The 19,399-nt window shown below is 43.0% G+C and overlaps 1 protein-coding gene and 1 long non-coding RNA gene across 2 annotated transcripts in view; one reads left to right on the top strand and one right to left on the bottom strand.

The window, feature by feature from the left end:
• Positions 1-847: 847 nt before the first annotated feature.
• LOC148323489 (uncharacterized) overlaps positions 848-19,399 on the bottom strand; it is a 38,620-nt gene continuing 20,068 nt past the window's right edge. The window contains exons 4-5 of the long non-coding RNA XR_015846523.1: positions 4,546-4,703; positions 848-1,318 (exon numbers count right to left, since the gene is read on the bottom strand). This is a non-coding gene — a long non-coding RNA (uncharacterized LOC148323489). The remainder of the gene's footprint in view (positions 1,319-4,545; positions 4,704-19,399) is intronic.
• Positions 2,993-17,658, top strand: LOC148323490 (matrix-remodeling-associated protein 5-like). Its single transcript, XM_088315495.1, has 12 exons — positions 2,993-3,347; positions 4,535-4,731; positions 5,403-5,532; positions 6,725-6,966; positions 7,216-7,367; positions 8,024-11,319; positions 12,004-12,145; positions 12,770-12,905; positions 12,999-14,081; positions 14,189-14,396; positions 15,090-15,311; positions 15,402-17,658. The coding sequence occupies exons 2-12, from the start codon at positions 4,553-4,555 to the stop codon at positions 17,325-17,327; spliced, it is 7,716 nt and encodes a 2,571-aa protein (XP_088171621.1). The 5' UTR covers positions 2,993-3,347; positions 4,535-4,552; the 3' UTR covers positions 17,328-17,658.

Genomic DNA, 19,399 nt, shown 5'->3' with positions numbered 1-19,399 from the left:
GCCCGCTCTGCACAACATGCGGCGACAAACCCCCCTCTTCTTGTCATCTGTTTGTTAGTCAGCAGCCTCGTTTGTGGTTCATGGAAATAGAGATGAGTGCCAGCGCTATCATTCGGAAACCATTCCGTTGAGTGTTTTTTTGACAGCAGGAACTCGGAACATTCAGAGAAAGATTATGTGTGTGGATCACAAGAAATATTGTCCAAAATTATTTTGTGGGTAATTTATGGGTTACATGCTTATGAGCTAAAACATTTAAGAGGTCTAGGAATCTTTGCGGTGTACTGTGCAGTCCTGAACACAACCGACTTGGAGCTTTTAGTTCCAATCAAAAACTAAACTAAACCTTTTGTGGAAATGAGGGTATGAATTTTGAAGTTTAATCTTCTCTTGGAACAAATTATGATGGACGCTTTCGAGGGATTTGAAGGCACAGTGTCAATTGGTGGGAAGTGCAATTTCTGTTTCACTGACGACGTTGATTTACTCTCTGGATCTAGAAAAGAACTAAATGACTTAAAGGCCTTCACTCGTCCAAACATGGCATTCTGATTAATATTGTGTTTGTGGGATATGAGTTAGGCAGCAAAATCCAGCTAGCCATCTTAGGGGGCGTCCATTTTATCACTTCTGTTGACTGAAAATGACATCACAATAGTTCAGAGCTCAGAAAACGACTAATCACCTGTTATCTGAAGTTGAGCAATGATTGGTCGTAAGCTGAGCCCGATGAGTAACTGTGATGTCATTTTCAGTCGACGGCAAGTGACAAAATGGCCGCCCCCTGAGATCGCTAAAAAAGGATTGGATTGACTAGTTTCAACTAAAAGACCTTTTAAGATTTATTAAGGGTCCCGTACACAGAACATAGAACCGACGAATCTATCAGAAGTGAGACGACAGCAGCTATTGGAAGTCACAAACACGTTCTTGAAAATGTGAGAGCGTAAGCTTTCCTGGTTTGGCTCGTGTCACAAGATCACCAAGCCTAGCACAAAACCATCCTTCAAGGATTTGTGGAAGGAAAGCAAAGTCTGTGTTTGATGGGGTGGGTTGGGACCAAGTTCTTCCACACCATCCTTTATTGCTTTGTGCACTGGGGCACAGTCAAGCGAGAACATAAAAACAGGCTCCCTCTGCCAAAAAAAAAAAAAGTTGCAAGCTTACAGCTTACGTTACAGGGAGTTGGAAGACTTCACTGAGCTTCAGTCTGACGATTGCAGTCATGCACCAGTACAGTGAGGTACAACGATGAATATTGGTCTATTGAATATCACACAGCTGCAATGGAGCAAGTCATCATGCATGCAAATGTTGCCTGCAGAGAGATAAGAGGAGGAGAAGTTTGGAAATAAAAACAGATTCATCTGGGAGTCATCATTTGGTGAAGGCACAACATTACATTACATCTCATGTTTAAAGATGTTCGCAGATGTTCTCTCGCCGGGAGATGATCGAGCCTCCCACTTTTGCAACCACAATTAAAAACAAAAAAGCAAAGCTCTGACCTTCCGCTTACATTTGCTTTCCAGCATTGCTTATCTCTCAATTACAGTTCTGCTATAATATTTGACTAACCGACACTAAAATTCCATCTTGTGCGTAAAATGTCTCCATTGGCAAAGTGAGTGGGAGGCGGGGCGTTACGGTGCCTATACAGGAGACAACAGCTGAGCGACGGGCTATTTTTGTTCTCCCCTGTAGTGTCTCACAAGGAGGTTGAATCATTATATGCTCATTCACAATCTGCCATCAAATGAACTTGCCCAATAAAACTTTCAAGAGATACAAACCTCCCGCTATACGGTACTTAAAAATTCAGTTTCTCATTCAAATTGTGGAGCAACACTACATTCCAATTATGACTCGTGTCTCACCGGTTGAACTCAAACTTAAGCACTGGTTTGATTCCCAAAATTCTGCATAAAGGAATGCGGCGGTTATTTTCCGGGATGTGGAGCATTCACAAACCTACGAGGGTCCGAGGTTTCCACTCTCGGCTCAATTTACACTAGTTGAGCCTGAAACTAAAAAGTTTTGGCAATTAATGATAGCTTAATTGACAATTCACGAATTTTAGTACAAATTAAAAATCCTTAATTAAATTTCAAAAACATTTTATCTGCAGGCAGTGCAGTTGGTGAGTCAAGAGCAATTGGGCTGGATTCTTGATGTGAGTGTTTGTTTACAGTGTACATAAAAAGTCTCCACACCCCTGTTCAAATGCCAAGTTTGAACAAATATAGACGCATCTGGCTTCACAGCCAGAAACGTCTGATTTGGTTTTGAAAGCTCATGTGAAACAACACGGCATTTTTAATTAGTCATGACATCATTGATGATGCAACACTAGTCACCTGCAATCTAAATCGTCAGTGGACGTCTGTTGGCCACTCGTGAAAATTTAGCGCGATAACCCCGCTCACTTCAGCTGTGTTGCTCGGTGTTGTTTTAGTCAAGCTGAAGCCAATTATGAATGGTTCCAAATAGATTTAATGTTAGCTTTTCTGGTTTATTATAAAATTTCATCCCATAAGGACTTGTTTTCATTTATATTACACAATTATTATTTTAATATTTTTAAATATGTTCTATTAATCCTATATGTATTTTTGTCATTTTTTTTTATGAAGGTATTTTAGTCCACGTCTATTTTCTTAGCAGATGTTTAATATTATGGTGTGCTAAATGTTCAAGCCCTGCGCTTCATCCAAATGTGATTATAAAGTTATTTTCAGAGAATGATAGCTTAAGCCCGGTGCATAATGCCTCGGGAAAAAGAATTAACGTTTAAAAACAAGAAAGAAAGAAAAAGAAAAAGCCAAACAAGGCTTTCCTTGCGATAACGTTCCCTCCCCCGCCATTTGCAACGCAGAGAGGGACTCCCGTTGACGTGATACAGTAAAAAAAAGTGCGGGCAAGCCCCTCCTTTGCCAGTGAGAGCCTCTCTGCAAGTTTACTTTAGCCCACTCTCCTTTCTTGCACTCAAACATCCACACACACTCACTGTCATTTACACTCGCGCACGCACGCGCGCACGCACACGCGCAGCGGTTTCGACTTTATCCCGGGACGCGCCTTCACACGGAAGCCGGTTGGATGAGACTTAAAAGCGGTTGCGGATGTTTCTAATTTAGACTTTTAATGTGTTTTTCCGATTCTTTTTATTGCCGCTACAACTTTGGTCGGACTTTTAATTCACGGAGTACATGGATGATCAAAGCGCGTAATTACTTTCCAAAAACTCGGCGACCACGCAGGTTGTGGGACTACAAATACGCATTCCATCGGTAAAATGAAACACTCTGTTCTGGATAAATCACTGCATCCCACTAAAGGACTGTAAGGTAAGCTTTTCATTGCTTTTGGCGCAAATATTGCAAAAGTGCAAAACTTGTATGCAGACTAGCGGAATGAATGGAAAAATAGTCTAAAAATAGGCATGGACAAACTTTTATGCTATATAGACTTTTATTTTACTGGCCATCGTACTAAGCTGGAGAGGAGTGGTAAATTTGTTTATTTTAATCACAAAATACTACATTGTGCAGGTTTGTTAATGTTATTATTGGCCATTAATGTTATTATATTTAACAAATCATTTATTATTATTGAATCAAATAAATACAAAAAATATATCTGTATTTGTAAAACTGTTTAGTTTGGAGTTATTTTTCATTATATCATTCACAGTAAATCAATCTAAAGGCGCAGGGGATGAGCAATTGGGTACCTATATTTGCCTCCTAGTTCTCAGGCCAGGTTCGAATCCGGACGCTGGGCCTTCCTCGGTGAAGTTTACATGCTCTCCCTGTTCTTGTGCTGGTTTTCTCCATGTATTCCAATTTCCTTCCATGCTCCATAAAAATGCATGTTAGAGTTATTGAACTCTGGGAATTATCCTTAAATGAGAATAATAAGGATAAACAGAATAGAAGACCGATTAAAAATACAACTTATTTCCTGTGATAAATTTTAAAAAAATGTTTTTTTTTTATGAACAAATTTTATATCTGAAAAAAATGCTCAATTAATGAAAGATATTACAGGACTGGCAAATACTCAGCATGCCATATTAAAAAAAACAGAGCGGGCCGTACTTTGCCCACCACTAGCTTGCAATTGGATCGCAACGGGAAATGTTTCCAATATTTGGACTGAAAGGGTTTTGCACTACTGTTGAACACCACTGCAACCACAACCACGCAAACACACATACATTATTGTTACATTAACGCCTTAATAATGGTGAAAAGTTAGCATTATCTTTCTAAAGGTAGAATTTTTTTACGACGGTCTTGATATGATCACATTACAATGCAGGTAATGAAAGGATATGTGTGAGATTTGATACAGCAAATGAGTCTTGGAGGCACAAAGTTGTGTGTGGTTTATGACAGGTGCAATAATAGAAGGCTGTGATCACGCAAAAGGGGGCACGCTTTACTCCGTGGCCAAAATCTCATGCGGATTAAAACTGTGAATTCAACTCTTCAAACAAACCAAGTTGTTGTTATTTTAATTGGTCTGGCAGCCGGCGCTAACCTTGAAGATGAAGATGTATCCAAGTGTGGGTGTGCTGCTGGCACTGTGGGCTCTGGTCCTTCCGGGGGGCCAGGCTTGCCCCAGGAGCTGCAACTGCTACCAAGCCAATGAAGTCCACTGCACTTTCCGCTCCCTGCTCACCGTTCCTCCAGGATTGCCTGCGCACACGCGCCGCATCAACTTAGGGTAACGACCGCCAGGCACAAAGTTTGCACCCTTCACATGTACACAAGCTAATTCGCAGATGGTGCTTTTGTTGACAGCGCAAACACACCTGCAGGAGTTTGACAGTAGGTGTCGAGCCAACTGCGGACTACAGCAAATTCTCCAAAATCCCTGTTTGACCTTTGACACCATATACATCTGGTTTGCTTTGTGTAAAAAAAAAAAGAAATTGACAACCACTGACTTCGACAGATGGACAACACTCAATTGCAAAGCTGTTTTGCTTACAGCATATTTTATATTTACATTATATTTTATATTTATTTTATTTATTTGATGAGGAAAAGCGAGATAACCATAGAATACAAACGAGAACATCCCGAGACATAGTAAAGGGTGCCACGTATAACATGAGCGGTATACTAAATTCACCAGCACGTCTTCACTGATTTAATCAAAACCAATACATGTCTGTCAAGCGTCTTCAAAACGGAATTATTTCGGCTTTATTTTAGTTTTCTTATACAGCTCTCCAATTCTTAGACAATGCTTATGCCGTTGATTGGTCAGCGAACATTCCAGGGTGTACACTCATTCGAGATTGTGTTTGATCCTGGAGGTTCCGCTGTAAAGTAAAAGTTGCTTAGTTGGGTGAAATAATGACTTGAAGATAATATTTTCCTCCCGTGCAGGTTCAACAGCATCAGCAAGATCCATGACAGTTCGCTGGCCAGGCTACAGAGGTTAGAGCTTTTGATGCTGCACAGCAATGACCTCCACCACCTGCCGGATGCACTGTTTCGAGACCTGAAATCACTGCAGGTGCGTTGCGATGGGAAAATGGGATCTTGAGCCTATGACCATTTTTAGACATAATCACGACATAATCTGGCTCACTCATCGGCGTGTCCCTATCAGTCATGATAGTTGCTGCAGTCTTTGCAGTTTTTCTGTAACGTACTTACATTTTCAAATTGTGTGCATGTGAAGGTGTCGTGTGATCCAACAAAGAGACATAACATAAATTGTTAAACAAGCGACTTGTTTTGGCCCATTTCCACACCCCGCAACAACTACAGTGTAAATCCTAACTCGCTCCAGGTGCTCACAACTCATGTAACAACTCACAAGTGTAAGGACCCATTAAATTTGAATGAACATCTGAAATAAAAGGTGCAGATACAATCATTTATGATGTTTTTTTTTTTTACAATTTGAGTCATGTTTGAGGTATAAACGGTCCAGACCACCCCCGTTAGAATCATAACGGCACCAGCCCTTCTGTTTGTCATTCTTCATGAACTGGAAAGTAGCAACAACAGAGGTCATTTTTGCAGAATTTCTAGTCCTTTTTAACACACATTTGATTTTATTAACGATTTTTTTGCCCAATTGCATTTTTCGTTATTTTAATCCGCCTTGTTGACAGCACATATTTCACTATTAAAGTGCATGCATGCAGATATAAAATGCCGCCATTGCATGAAACTGTCTGCAAAACCCACAACGACACAGCAGCCAGTGGACATTTTAACAGGAACTTGAGTGCCATAACGAACCTCACCAAGCCGGTCTTTCTTTCATCTCTCAGCCAAATGTGGGTATATACTGTATTTGCCATACTGCGATAATAGGACCCATATTTCTGTGTGCCTAAATTGTCAGCAGCTGGATTATTCCCACTTGTGGAAGTAGCCTCCCCGGAGAACCGATTTATCATAAGCTTGACAAAAATTCCACAACGTGGTTTTCATCTTCATGCACCCTCTTGAATTATTGTCGACTCTTCCTCTATGACTTGGAAGAGCGAGCGTCAGCAGAGAATCCGAGAAGGCATACTTTAGATTTAAAAAGTTTCAAATGGTTAGAAATGTGCTAACTAGAGTAGTACCTATGTAAAGTTCACTCCAATATGTTGCTGTGCTTATTTTCCCGTCTCTTCTCGTCATAACATTCCTTATATATGTAGCAATTTTAACTTTTGTCGTTCTCTTTTCATCACTCCCAAACACAGATATTAAAGCTGAGCTACAACAAGTTGACGGAGATCCCTTCATCCCAAACTTTCTCTGGCCTGACCTCGCTACTGCGTCTGTACTTGGATCACAACTACCTCCAGTACATTCATCCTCGGGCCTTGCTCCAGATGCCAAACCTCCGTCTGCTCCGGCTACAAGGAAACAGGCTGCATCAGCTGCATCCCCACGCTCTCTGCACACTTTCCCTACTGAACACGTACTACTTTTCAACACTCCGGTAGGTGGAGTCCCGAGGACTTTTTTTTCTTTTTAGCTTTCATTTAACCTATGGTAACTTTTAAGGAGAGGTCAAGCTCGCAAAAATCTTGACAAAAATATGTTCTATGCACCTTCACTAGTCTAAACATGGCATTCTGATTCATTTAGTGTTTGTGGAATATGAGTTATGCAGTTTTCTAGCCATCTCAGGGGGCGGCCATTTTTTGTCGACTGAAAATGCCATTCTAAAAAAATGTCCTTTCTGTAGGCACTTGGATCTGTCCAACAACAGTTTAAGCAACCTGCCCGGGGCCACCTTGCAGACGGCACCGATGCTGGAAACACTGGCGCTTCAGGCTAATCCCTGGAGCTGTGACTGCAGGATGAGTTGGTTTCCCGCTTGGCATTTTGTTCACCCAGGTTGGTCTCTTTAATTTTGTCCTTTCATTTTAATTTAACAAATGGAGAGGGCACAGAAAGAAGGTGAGGGTTTAGCATTATAAATGAAAACAAAGGTACAATTTCTGACTGATTGATGAGCCTGTAATGTGTCTTGTAAGTCTTTAAAATGTCAAATAAAGAACGATGGTTGATATATGGATTACATTTACATTTAAATACATCTGGTTGTGTTTTTGTGTACCTTTGACATCTCCCTTCACACCTGCTTTTAATCACATGCTCCCCTTTACCTCCCACACTCAGAATCGCTCTTAGTCTATTTAGGAATTTCCACAAAGGCACTAAAGAAGACTGGAATTTCAAATGCCTCCTATTGACATGCCATACTTAACCTCCCATGACTAATACATATTGGCAGCATTGTGTGCAGGCAGTTGAAACAAAGGCTAATGCTTGCCATGGAATAATTAGGTTTTGCATATTTACGATTTATGAGCAGATTAAGCAACCGTATCAAATTAGTAAGTGATATGAAGTGTAATTAATAGTACAGAGGAACGTGCATGCTAAATTTGGCATTAGCAACGCTCGCAGACAGCTTTGACGGGCACATTATCATATAGGGGATAAGGGATCACCTTTGCTCATCTTTCTTTGTCTGTCTTTTCAACCAGATTTAATGAAATGTTCCGGAGGTCCTTCGTGTCCAATATGTGAGTCGCCAAGTGGTCTTCAAGGTCAAGGCTTGCTTGATCAGAAAAATCTGACCTGCACCTCCCCTGTCATTACCATGCGGGGAGAGGAGACACCTTCCGAGACGGAATTTGATGAAATCCAGCCAAGTGAATCCTTCAGAGAGCCTTTAGGCGCCGCATCACTCGGCCTGTCGGATCAACAGGGGAACAGTGTTGAACTGCGTTGCAACATCACTCATTTGGCAGACTCTCAAGATGCGTCTCCAGCTCCCGACCTCTCCCTTCCTTCCTCTTCACCTATTGCCATGGCTCTGTCATTTTCTCTAGAATGCCCCATGGAGAGAGAGAGCTATGACAGTCTTTGGAGGATCCTGGCCTACTATAGTGAGACGGCAGTGCACCTTGAGAGGGAACTCATGCTGAATAAACCCCCAAAGCTGGCCTACCGCTACAGACAGACAACAGAGACAGAAGGGTACTATAATACTGGAGTCAAAGCCTCTATCTCAACAGGACCAGATTGGTTAATGCAGCCAGCTATTGGTATTCAACTCAACAGAGCACAGTCCAGCCGAGACACGGTCAGCCTTATATATTCAACAAGAGTTTCTGCTCATCCTGACCCCACTACAGAACCTGCAACATCTACTACTGCTTCTCACCCATGGGTACTCATTTTAACTAACCATACCACTACGACAATAACAGCGGCTGCAGGCACTCGACTGGAGCTCTCCTGCCCTCTTTTCAGTTCTAGTCATCCGAAAGTCCAATGGATTTTGCCAGATGGATCAAAATTTAACTCCCCATCCAGTAGTCAAGATGGTAGGATTCAGGTCACTAGCTCTGGGCTGTTATTACAGAAAGTTGAGCTCTCAAATGCAGGGATTTACTACTGTGTAGCGCAGATTAGCAAGGATTCAGATGTTCTACCAGTGCGTGTGGCAGTAGAGGGGTCATCTGCCCCACGAACAGGTGAGCAAGTCGGACCTTCTGTTACGGGAGGAGTAGGCCAGCCTGTCAGCCTGTCCTGCAAGGCCTCTGGCTCACCAGAACCACACATATTTTGGGTATTACCAAATGGGAATATAGTAAAGAAGGGATTCGCAACATCAGGTGGATTCACTATGCAATCAAATGGGAGTCTCTTTTTTACTAACCCTACACGGAGAGATGCTGGTCAATATCGTTGTGTCGCTGTCAACCAGTATGGTAGTGCCTCGGTGTTCATGAACCTAGAAATAAACCCAAGGAAGACTCTGTCACTTGGAGATGATCGAGGGGGGCCACAATCAGCCTATGGGCGATCAACAAAGATACGAGCGCCTTTAGTACGTCAAATAGAGGAAGGATCGGGGGATGAAGTGGAAGAAGAAGAGAAAACCATTGTAGTCCACAGGAAACATCAAAGTCGACTTCAACAATCTCCAAACCGAAAAAATCAAGTCAAAACTCCCATAAGACGAGGGCCTTTGAGAGAAGGTCCCTTGAGGAGAGGAGGAAGGCCTCTGTCATCTGAGCAGAGAAGAAATCGTTACACCACAAACAAACAAAAAATTGACCCACTAAAATGGGCGGACCTACTGGCAAAGATTCGCCAAAAGACGGCAGGCACAAATAACAGCGAGGACATCGTAACAGAGCAACCAACAGCAAGACCACTCAGAAGAGTCGAAGACACAGACACAGAAGAAGCAGATGGCTCGGAAATGGAGGGCTCATCAGTTGATGACGCTGTTCTGCGAGAAGAAAGTCTACAGCCACTTTTCCCCACTCCTACAATATCAGTCACAATGCAAGCACAAACTGAGTCAAAAACAGGCATTGACATTGAAGAGTTCCCAGAAACGCAGACACACGAGAGTGAGACCGAGAATGTGCCACCACCCCAAACAACGATACAGACAGATCTCATCAGCTCAAAGCCAACATTCAAGACTAATGAAATTGACCCAGATGCAGCAAGTAGCGAGGACCCGGAAGCAAAGCCGACCTCTTCAAGAGTCAGACCTTCAAAACCACAGAAGGGACTAATGCCTAATTTAGTCCCAAATACACGTCCACAAAGCCCTTGGAACTCTCGCAGGAGGATTGGACAGCGGAGACGGGTCAACAACAGGACAAGGGGGCGACCTCTGACACCACGTCAACCTCTACCGGATCCTCTCAACCCTATGCCAAAAACAGTGCTTCCTGATTCTGCCATCACGCAAATGGTCACAACAACCACATCTCCACCAACTCTATCAGCAAATATTGATCATAGTAAAATTCCTTTTTCAACGCCAAATGTCGAGATTGAAAATCCTCCTACCACAATCGGTATCACCACAACATCTGACTTGCCTGCACCAACTCCTTTCACCCCCACTTCATTAGCCCCTTACGACGCAGAGACAAACACAGATGTGATGACTCATTCAGGCAACATACCAGACAGTGCCAAGTCAGCTGTCTTTAAATCCCAAACACCGGCGACCACAGACTCCTATGACGCCTACACAAATACACAAACAACCTTGAGCCTAGATGATGATGGACCCTCAGGCGAAAAGGGTGAAGGGCTGGAAGATAATCTGTTGGACATCCTGAATGAATCTCAATTCCCCACCAGTCTCCCGGCCACTCTATCCTCAACTGTTTCCGTGACAACAACCCTTTCAATCAGTCTTACAAAAAATAATCCTGTCACTGCTTCTACTGCTGACAAATCCATTGCAACTTTTGATGACAAACTTACATCGGCTACATTTACCCCTATGACTGCAAACCCAATTCCATCGAATTTACCCCCGATGTATCAAACTTCCACAAAATATTTGACTCTTCCCTCGACTGCTTCTACGAATGTTACACATTCATTAACAACCCTCTCACCTACTAATGCTTTCATTCGGACGGATAATGCAGATCCATTCAAAGATATTCCGTCAACGACAATCCCTGCGCTTTCTACTTCAGAAACAAGCACTACTACTACTCAAAATAGTGCCACCCCACACAAAATTCTGAAGAGTGACACGACTCTCAGTGCATCTTCTATATCTACCACCATGACAACAACAACAACAAAAGGAGCAGCGTCAAGCACTGCTGCGTCATCCGGAGAAAGGCCAAACGTGGGCCAGGTCAGCCCCAAAGGGAGGCCTGTGTCTGGCGCTCCACACCACAGTCGACCCCCAACTGACTGGAGAAACCCTGGAGCTAATTTCATTCCAGATTCACACAGCAGCAGGCCACAGTGGTCTCCATCTCCTCTTCCTGTCGCCCCACGGGTGAGTCTTAATAGATTACAAAAAAGTCTTTAACCCAAACGCGTTTTAAAGCCGGCACACATGACAATAAATCTCAGAACAAAGCTTGAATCACTTTATTGATTCGGATTTGCATGCTAATATATTAACAAACCTATTTAAGGATTCATTTTTAGTCATTTAAAATGTTTGATGTTTCTTTAAGGGTATTTTTAAAATGGAATTTACAGTGTTGGTGCAAAAACTGTGATTTTCATTCACACTCACCCAAATGTGCAAGCCCTGTGGCAAAAAAAAGCTTAGCAGAAAATGCATAAAAGATCTGAAAATAGTCTAATCTGTGATCACATGGCTTGTTGTTAAACCTAAGGGATGTTTATGGCATTTCTCCAATTTTAGAGATTTTTCTGAGCTCCGCCAGTCATTTCGAAAGCAGAGATGAAAAACACATGCGCTATTACAACAGCATTATGTGTTTGGGCGTCTAATCCCACAGGATTTATAGCAATCAGATGTTAATTCATTTACAAATCTGTGCAACTCAATGTGATGAGCCTATTGCTGATGAACTATCTGACATAACTGTTAGTGGAAAAAAAAAATATTACACTGAACAGTTTACCAAATAGGTTTTGCCTTCAGCTGTCCAAAGAACTTTTAACACTTATTTTTCAATATTTTATTTGATCAAAAAAATCCCTGCAGTCTCCAGCTTTAAGATCCAGGCCAAGGATCGCAGACCCACATATCAGAACGGTGTCGTTCCCAGCAGGAGACGTGGCCAGGCTGACTTGTGAGGCTCAAGGAGAGCCGAAGCCCTCCATCACATGGACCAAAGTCGCCACAGGTGCATGTGGTCTAACAGATATGAGATGATATATATTATATCCAAATAAATACGCTGTGTATAAAACACACAATTAATTTATATGGAAATGAGGCCAGTCTTATCTTCATATTACATTCATGTCGAACATTTCTCTGCAGACTCCTTGGATCAGATTTTTGTGTTGATTTATAACCTCAGCAAATATAGTGTGGACCTCCTCGGAACAGACAAACATACTGTATGTTTTCCATTCCCAGAAACGAAATGTAATTTAAATGTCAAGAACAGATTTAGTCACTGCAGCATAAGATAAAGACTTTAAGTCACACGTTTAAATTAATATACTTAATTTAATATACTAAACTGCCGGGATGTGAATCAACCGCCATGGATCAAAAATACAGAAAATTGAGAAGCACAGTCCACAATTACCTTTTAGGTCTGTTTGCAACTAACTGAGTGACATTCTCATTTGATTTGGCAGTTGCTAAAAAAAAATGGTGGTGCAAGACTTGACACTTGTAATTACAGCATCATTGCACAATTGACTGACAAGCCAAAATGTTTCCAAATTGACTGTCTGCTTATTTCCCTGCCAATTGTTGCCCTGTCTGATGGTTTGTCTGGGTCTTTGTCTCTCAGGAGTGGTGATGTCTCTTCATTCCAGGGCTCAACGGTTTGAGGTTCTGTCAAATGGTACCCTTGTTATCCTAAATGTTCAACTACAAGACCGGGGCACATATGTTTGCAGTGCACACAGCTTCCTGGGTCGCGACAGGTGAGTCCACTCAAATCAATGCAACATACACTTGAGGAAGGAATGTTTTCTACACTGCATATTTTATTTTATTTATTTATTTTACATGATGAGGCTGCTAACCACCCTGGAAGTGTGGACACGCCCACCGCGAATGCAGCTGGCTAGCTATAGAGAAGCCACCATCCATCAAGGTGGCGAGGTCCACCTGGAGTGTCAGGCCAGCGGTGTTCCTACTCCTCTGCTCACTTGGGTTCTTCCAGACCGCTCAGTCCTGACCTCCACGGCTAACTCCAGCAATCGAATCAGCATGGACCCAAATGGGACCCTCCACATTTCATCAACGTTACCAAGTGACGGGGGAGCATATCGCTGTGTGGCCTCCAACTCAGCAGGTGCCGCCAGTGTTTCGGTGCGCTTACATGTGTCATCGTTGCCCCCTGTGATACAGCAACCCAGAGAAGAAAACCTTCTTTTGGCTCCGGGAGAATCTCTTTATGCTCACTGCATTGCCAGAGGGGCGCCACCACCAACTTTGCGATGGCGTATCCCAGACGGGACTCTAGTTCGTCCATCCCAGTTTCTCCATGGCAACCTTTTTGTGTTGCCAAACGGGACCCTTCATATACGAAAGATCGGGCCAAAGGATGCTGGGAGTTATGAGTGCACCTCTTTTAATGCAGTTGGAACTGATAAGAGGACTGTGAGAGTGGAAATCAAAGAGGAGGCCCAAGCGGAAGTGACAAGTGATACAAAAAACACACCTCTTTCATCCCCTGTTCTGACAAACAGATTTTCGCCCCATCCTGGCTTCCAGTCAAAGCCGCTTGACTCTGCCAGATTGACCCCTCTCACTCCCAAATCCCCTTCTTACCCTCATCAGTCCGCTTCTGCTGACTCAGCCTCTAAAATCAATCCAACAGTCATCACCTCTCCCTCACAGCTGACCAACTTGACCAAAACGTCCATGGCCACACATAACACCACACTCACACCCGACAAAGGCAGAGCTTCAGTTATTTTACACTCCTTGCCAATCTCCCCATTCAGCAAAGCCCGAATTGTCTCAACCTCGCCTCCTGTCACTGCTGTGTCCTACGGAGAGAACCTGCAGCTCCACTGCTCTGTAACAGGCAACCCACCCCCCATCATCATTTGGAGGACCCCCAGCAGAAAACTGGTGGATATGAATTTCAGGTATGAGGGCAGAGGCTATGCATGACATGATAATGCTAATAGCATTTCATCTTTATTCTGTGTCACTCTATATTTACATTTTTTTCCCCCATCTGTTCCTACTGAAGTTTCGACCGACGTCTGAAAGTGCACCAAAATGGCACACTGTCCGTCCAATCAGTGACAGAGCGGGATGTTGGAGACTACCTTTGCATTGCACGCAACAAAGTCGCTGATGATTATCGCCTCCTGCGTGTGTCCGTGCTTATCAAGCCTGCAAAGATTGAGCCCAAGCAGCCTTTCAATCAAATGGTGTCATTTGGAAAGGCACTGAAGGTACCTAAACAAATACAAACGTTACACATTCAATCAGACTGTATCAGACGACACAAGAATAAGTCTATGCTCAAATTACCTTCCGCAAATTTTGGGGGATTATTTGTCAGTGTCAAAGCCAGAAATCCAGTGATTAAATTTATGACATAAAATGTCCCAGGTGACTGAGGTCAGTAATCTAATCAGTATAGTCTTAAACCAATCTTCAAACTTTCATGGATTGGGAAACAAGAACTTTATTCAATTACAGTTGTATCAGATTTAAGATGCTTTCGATATCCTGGATCAGAAGTGGGGGGCTGATTGCGAGGGCGGTTTTGCGACTGTTCTGTGAAATGGTTATTTGCAAGTACATGATCATTTGGAGCAGATTTCATTTTGCTGTACTGCTGAGTTTCCTAGCCATGCTTCATCAGTCAGCCTTCATGGATGCCGATGAATATTTAACAGCTATTTAGCGGCTTAACGAAAAAGAGGAGGTGACATGCAAGAGATAAGACACCAAATTATTACAGCAACTTGTTTCTATTCGGTTTTAATCACGTTTACATTCATGTGCATCAAATTGTGCGGACTTCGAGTCATGTGATTGTTTCAAAATTGATTTGCCACGTCCATGCAATTGATGACATTCTACAAAGGATGGATTCCATTTCCGTACACATTTAACAATTATGATTTCGCACATTACAGGTGGACTGTTTAGCATCTGGATTACCAGACCCAGCAGTCAGTTGGAGTCTACCAGATGGAACTATGGTGAACAGTGTGTTGCAAGGGGAAGCAAGAGCAGGGCGTGGCCGGCGGCTTATCGTGTTCAATAATGGAACATTGCTTGTTCCGGCTGTGGGAAGGGAAGAAGAAGGCGAGTACACTTGTTATGCTGAGAATCAAGGAGGTCAAGATACCATGAAGGTAAAGTTGAAACTGAATGAAAAAACATTCAACTCGTCCCCAAAACATTTTATAATTCAAGCTTTTTCCCTTCAAAATATGTTCCCTCAGGTTCATGTCAAGGTTATGATGACTTCACCACCTGCATTCAATGATGACAATAGTTATCAAGTTATTAAAGTACGTCAGGGGTCCACAGCTGTCATTCGTTGCCAAGCCACTGGGGATCCCCCACCAACGGTGACCTGGTTCTCCCCGGCGCTTCGTGTCATCCCGACCAGATCTGGTTTTAACTCTGACCGAGTTGCAGTGGCTTCTCCGGGAACTTTGGAGGTGCGTCAAGCTCAGAAGATTGACACCGGAAACTATACATGCCGAGCAAGCAGCTCAGGTGGTGAACGAAGCATGGTAGTAGGCCTCGAGGTGGACGTTCCTAATAACGGAAACAATGGCTACAGTGATAGTACCGGTTGGATAAGAACAGTCAATAGAATGAACAAAGCACCTAGTAGTTTTAGTCCAGTCTCCAGGAGTGATCATGAAAATGGATTCAAAAGGCCTATTAATGGAATCACAACCCAGCTTGGTCGCGTTGTCAGCATCGGCGTGAACAGGGGTGGAAATATCGGAATAACAGCAAGTAACAGTGGAATCATGAATGGAAATGCATACGGAACTCTGAATAGTATGTCGAGAAACGGTCCCAGTTCAGTTAGACAAGCAAGTGATGCAAGCAATCTCGGGGCAAGAAGCAATGAAGTCGCAACAGAAAAGGCTAACAATGACGCAAACCCCAGTAGGGGTACTGGCATCGTAAGTGGCATTTCTAGAAATGGCGTGTTAACAAGCAGTGCTACGAACAATGGTGATGGTAGAGCAAGTTGGGTCAGGGGCAACGCGGGAGTGATAAATGACAAAAGCAGGAGCAGTGCTGCCAGCACAGGCGCCGGTAGAACGCCTAACAAAGTTGTGGGTGTGGTAACAACAGGGAAGCAGCGTATAATGAAAGGCCAAACTGTTCTTTTGCCGTGTCCGTCTCATGGATCCCCTCCCTTAAGCTGGTATTTGCCTGGGAATGGTGTGCTACCCGCCCCTTACTACGGCAGCCGGCTCACGGTGCACCGAAACGGCTCCCTGGAGCTGCGGGGTGCTCGGCTGAGTGACAGCGGTACTTTAGTGTGCGTTGTGAGTGGCGACAAAGGGGAGACGAGGATTCAGGTCGAGCTGGAGGTCTCAGAGCCCCGAGAAGCATCCCGGCCACTTTCGTCTGAGCCACCTCGGAACGGAGCCGTGCAACAAGCCTCTCAATTGGGGCGGCGAGTGCCAGAGGTGCCTCATCCCCCAATTCCCATTTCTCAAAAGACGTTGCAACGTGGGCCATCCTCACTTGTGGCTTCTGATCCAGTAGGTCCTCCCTCCACCTCTGCCGTCTCAGCACCAGTCGTGAGCACTCAAACTGGTTCTTTGATGAGCATTACAAATGGAGAGAATCTTCGCCTACTCTGTTCTTCTTCTCAAACCCCAAAACACACCCTGGGCTCCCTTTCTTGGACTTTTCCCAGCGGCAAGGTCATGTCCAGGGGTGACAGCGGTGACTCAGGCCGCTACTTAGTCCAAGAGGATGGTACCCTGGTGATCCAACAGGCATCCGTCTTTGACCGGGGCACTTATACCTGCAGGTCTACTAGCCCCGATAGTTCCTCGGTTTCAGTTGTAACGGTTCCCGTTATCGTCATCGCCTACCCGCCCCGCATCACAACAGGACCCTCACCTGTGACCTACACACGTCCTGGCGTCGCAGTGGAGCTGCCCTGCCTCACCATAGCAACTCCCCGGGCAATGGTTACCTGGGAAACACCAGACATGACACAGCTGAGGGTGCTGGGCCAGGCTCGTATCTATGGAAACCGTTATCTTAGTCCTCAAGGTTCTCTGGTGATACAGAAACCGTCGAGTCGGGACACAGGATTTTACAGGTGCACAGCCAAAAATGTGATAGGGGTGGACACAAAGACGACGTACCTGCATGTTATATAACGAGGTAACGAACATGCACATGGCACCTCTGTTACTGACTTTATTCAATGTGTCCCTCGTGCCCAAAGGAACTGCAAAGATTTTTGGAGATACTGTTGATGTTGAAGACGCCAATACAAAACAGTCTCTGTGTTTGTCTGAAATAAGTTTCAGTGTTTTGCATCCATCTGTTCTCGGTTTTTGTTTCTACTCATACAACCAGTTATTCAATTGTCTTTACAATTTGACTAAAACTTGTTTCAAAATGGTGCTCAAGTTACGATAGTTCTGATTTTTATGATGTGCAACACTGTGGTTCTTTCTTGATTACATATAAATCTATCTGCTTCTATTTGGGATGCTGCCGCTGCGGGATTAATTACATTTAGCGCATTTCTAACTCCATAACTGCCAAATTGATTCTTCACCTGTCGGAAATTCTAAATGCTTCAAACAAATATTACCTTTTAATTTGTACTTCAAATGCAGTGCAAATGAATCATCTAAAGCAATTTTTTTCGGAGATGGCTCATCTTCTAGTTTGATTTGTAGAGATAATGCTTGCCTGCGTCTTCTCAGAATGCAGCAATGTGAGATAAAGACATTTAAAAATTTATTTGCCAGACAAAGTTCATCTTAGTAATTATTGCGATGATAAAAAAAATTGTTATTCCATGTCCGTGCACATGGATAGCTTATAGCAATCTTCTTCAAATGGCTTTTAAGTTATTGATCTTGGAAAGACTATTTCAAAAGTTTCTTTCCTTATGACAGGGGCGGGGAATCTGTGGCCTCAGAGCCATATATTGGCCAACTGAAGCATTCATTCCGGCCTGCCATGAAATTCGAAAAAGAAATACATTTATAATAAATATTTTTTGCATCATGTGCTTGCATATATTTAGTGTGGCTATCAGATGACTTTATTTAAAAAATAATAAGAATAATGGGTCCAAGTATCCCCACCCCTGCCTTATGAGAAAAGGGAAATTCTACATGTTAAAGCAATAAATAAGTTTATTTTTAACAGCATCACTTTATTAATAAAATGGAAAAACAATGCTAATGTCTTTTTTTTTTTTCCGTTGAGGATATCTTAGGAACACACTTTGTTAATTTCAAACCGAGCTGTCAAACGGAGAGTGAGGTTTTGTACTGCAGGCGCAACACACGATGATGACATCATATTCTTTTGCACTGGAAACGGCAATAAAATTCTCATGAGCCTGCTGTGCCAACGGGAAGAATCCAAACGACTCCTTGTCTATTCTCAAATCCCCACTAAAAAGCTTGACTTTAAATTATATCACGATGACACAATTAATGATCAACTGACGTTAACAAGGTTACTAAACATTAACACCGATTTTATTCATCAATGTTGTTGAGATGAGTCATGTGAACGTCACATCTGTTGGCACAACAGCCACCGTGCTAATCCAAAGTATTAGCATCTCCCACCCAGTACGGAGCGCAAAGAGACCTAACATGTTTTGAATTAACTCCTCATGGTTTCGTAATTCCTTTCACTGTGGCCCACCAACGTAATTACTCCCGTCTAAGCACAATTTCAGCAAACAAATCATTGGCAGTAGAGGGACACATCGCGATGACAGATGGTTCAAACTTTAAAAGGGCAGTCATGCCAAGCGAGTGTGACAAAAAAAAAAAGAAAAAAAAGGGATCTCAGTGTGTGAGTTTTAGCGGAGGCACAGCAGCCAGATATTTTTTTTTTCTTTTTTACTATGCTACATCCAGTTTTACATTAAAGGCAACATGGATTCATTTTTAGTTTCAATTTTAGTTAAAGAGGAGAAATAGGAATCAGAAAATCAAACTTGAAGCTATTCAAATAAATTACATATCGTTGTACGTGCTTTATAGACGGCAACGACAACCAGCCACCAATCACGTCAGATTTAACAAACAGACCTATTTCGAGTCTTTAACTATCCTACCCGGCATGTGGTTGGAATGTGTAATGAAGCCGGACCAACCACATCAATCAACCAAAATAGATGAGAGATAGACAACATGCATACCTTCAGATTATGACATTGGTTAATCAGTTTAAAAACACAATAAAAATTATA

Source organism: Idiotropiscis lumnitzeri, chromosome 14 (assembly GCF_059441095.1).
Source record: "Idiotropiscis lumnitzeri isolate Australia: NSW breed Sydney's pygmy pipehorse chromosome 14, RoL_Ilum_1.0, whole genome shotgun sequence".
Taxonomy (NCBI): Eukaryota; Metazoa; Chordata; class Actinopteri; order Syngnathiformes; family Syngnathidae; genus Idiotropiscis; species Idiotropiscis lumnitzeri.
The sequence above is the reverse complement of the archived record's forward strand: the minus strand, read 5'-3'. Positions and strand labels throughout refer to the sequence as shown.

What these genes read in the sequence shown, in the direction of transcription:
- LOC148323490 (XM_088315495.1), top strand. Translation starts at nt 4,553, where the DNA reads ATGAAGATGTATCCAAGTGTGGGTGTGCTGCTGGCACTGTGGGCTCTG. An exon ending in TTGGCATTTTGTTCACCCAG is followed by an intron (nt 7,368 to 8,023) that starts GTTGGTCTCTTT and finishes CTTTTCAACCAG; the next exon opens with ATTTAATGAAATGTTCCGGA. An exon ending in ATGGACCAAAGTCGCCACAG is followed by an intron (nt 12,146 to 12,769) that starts GTGCATGTGGTC and finishes TTTGTCTCTCAG; the next exon opens with GAGTGGTGATGTCTCTTCAT.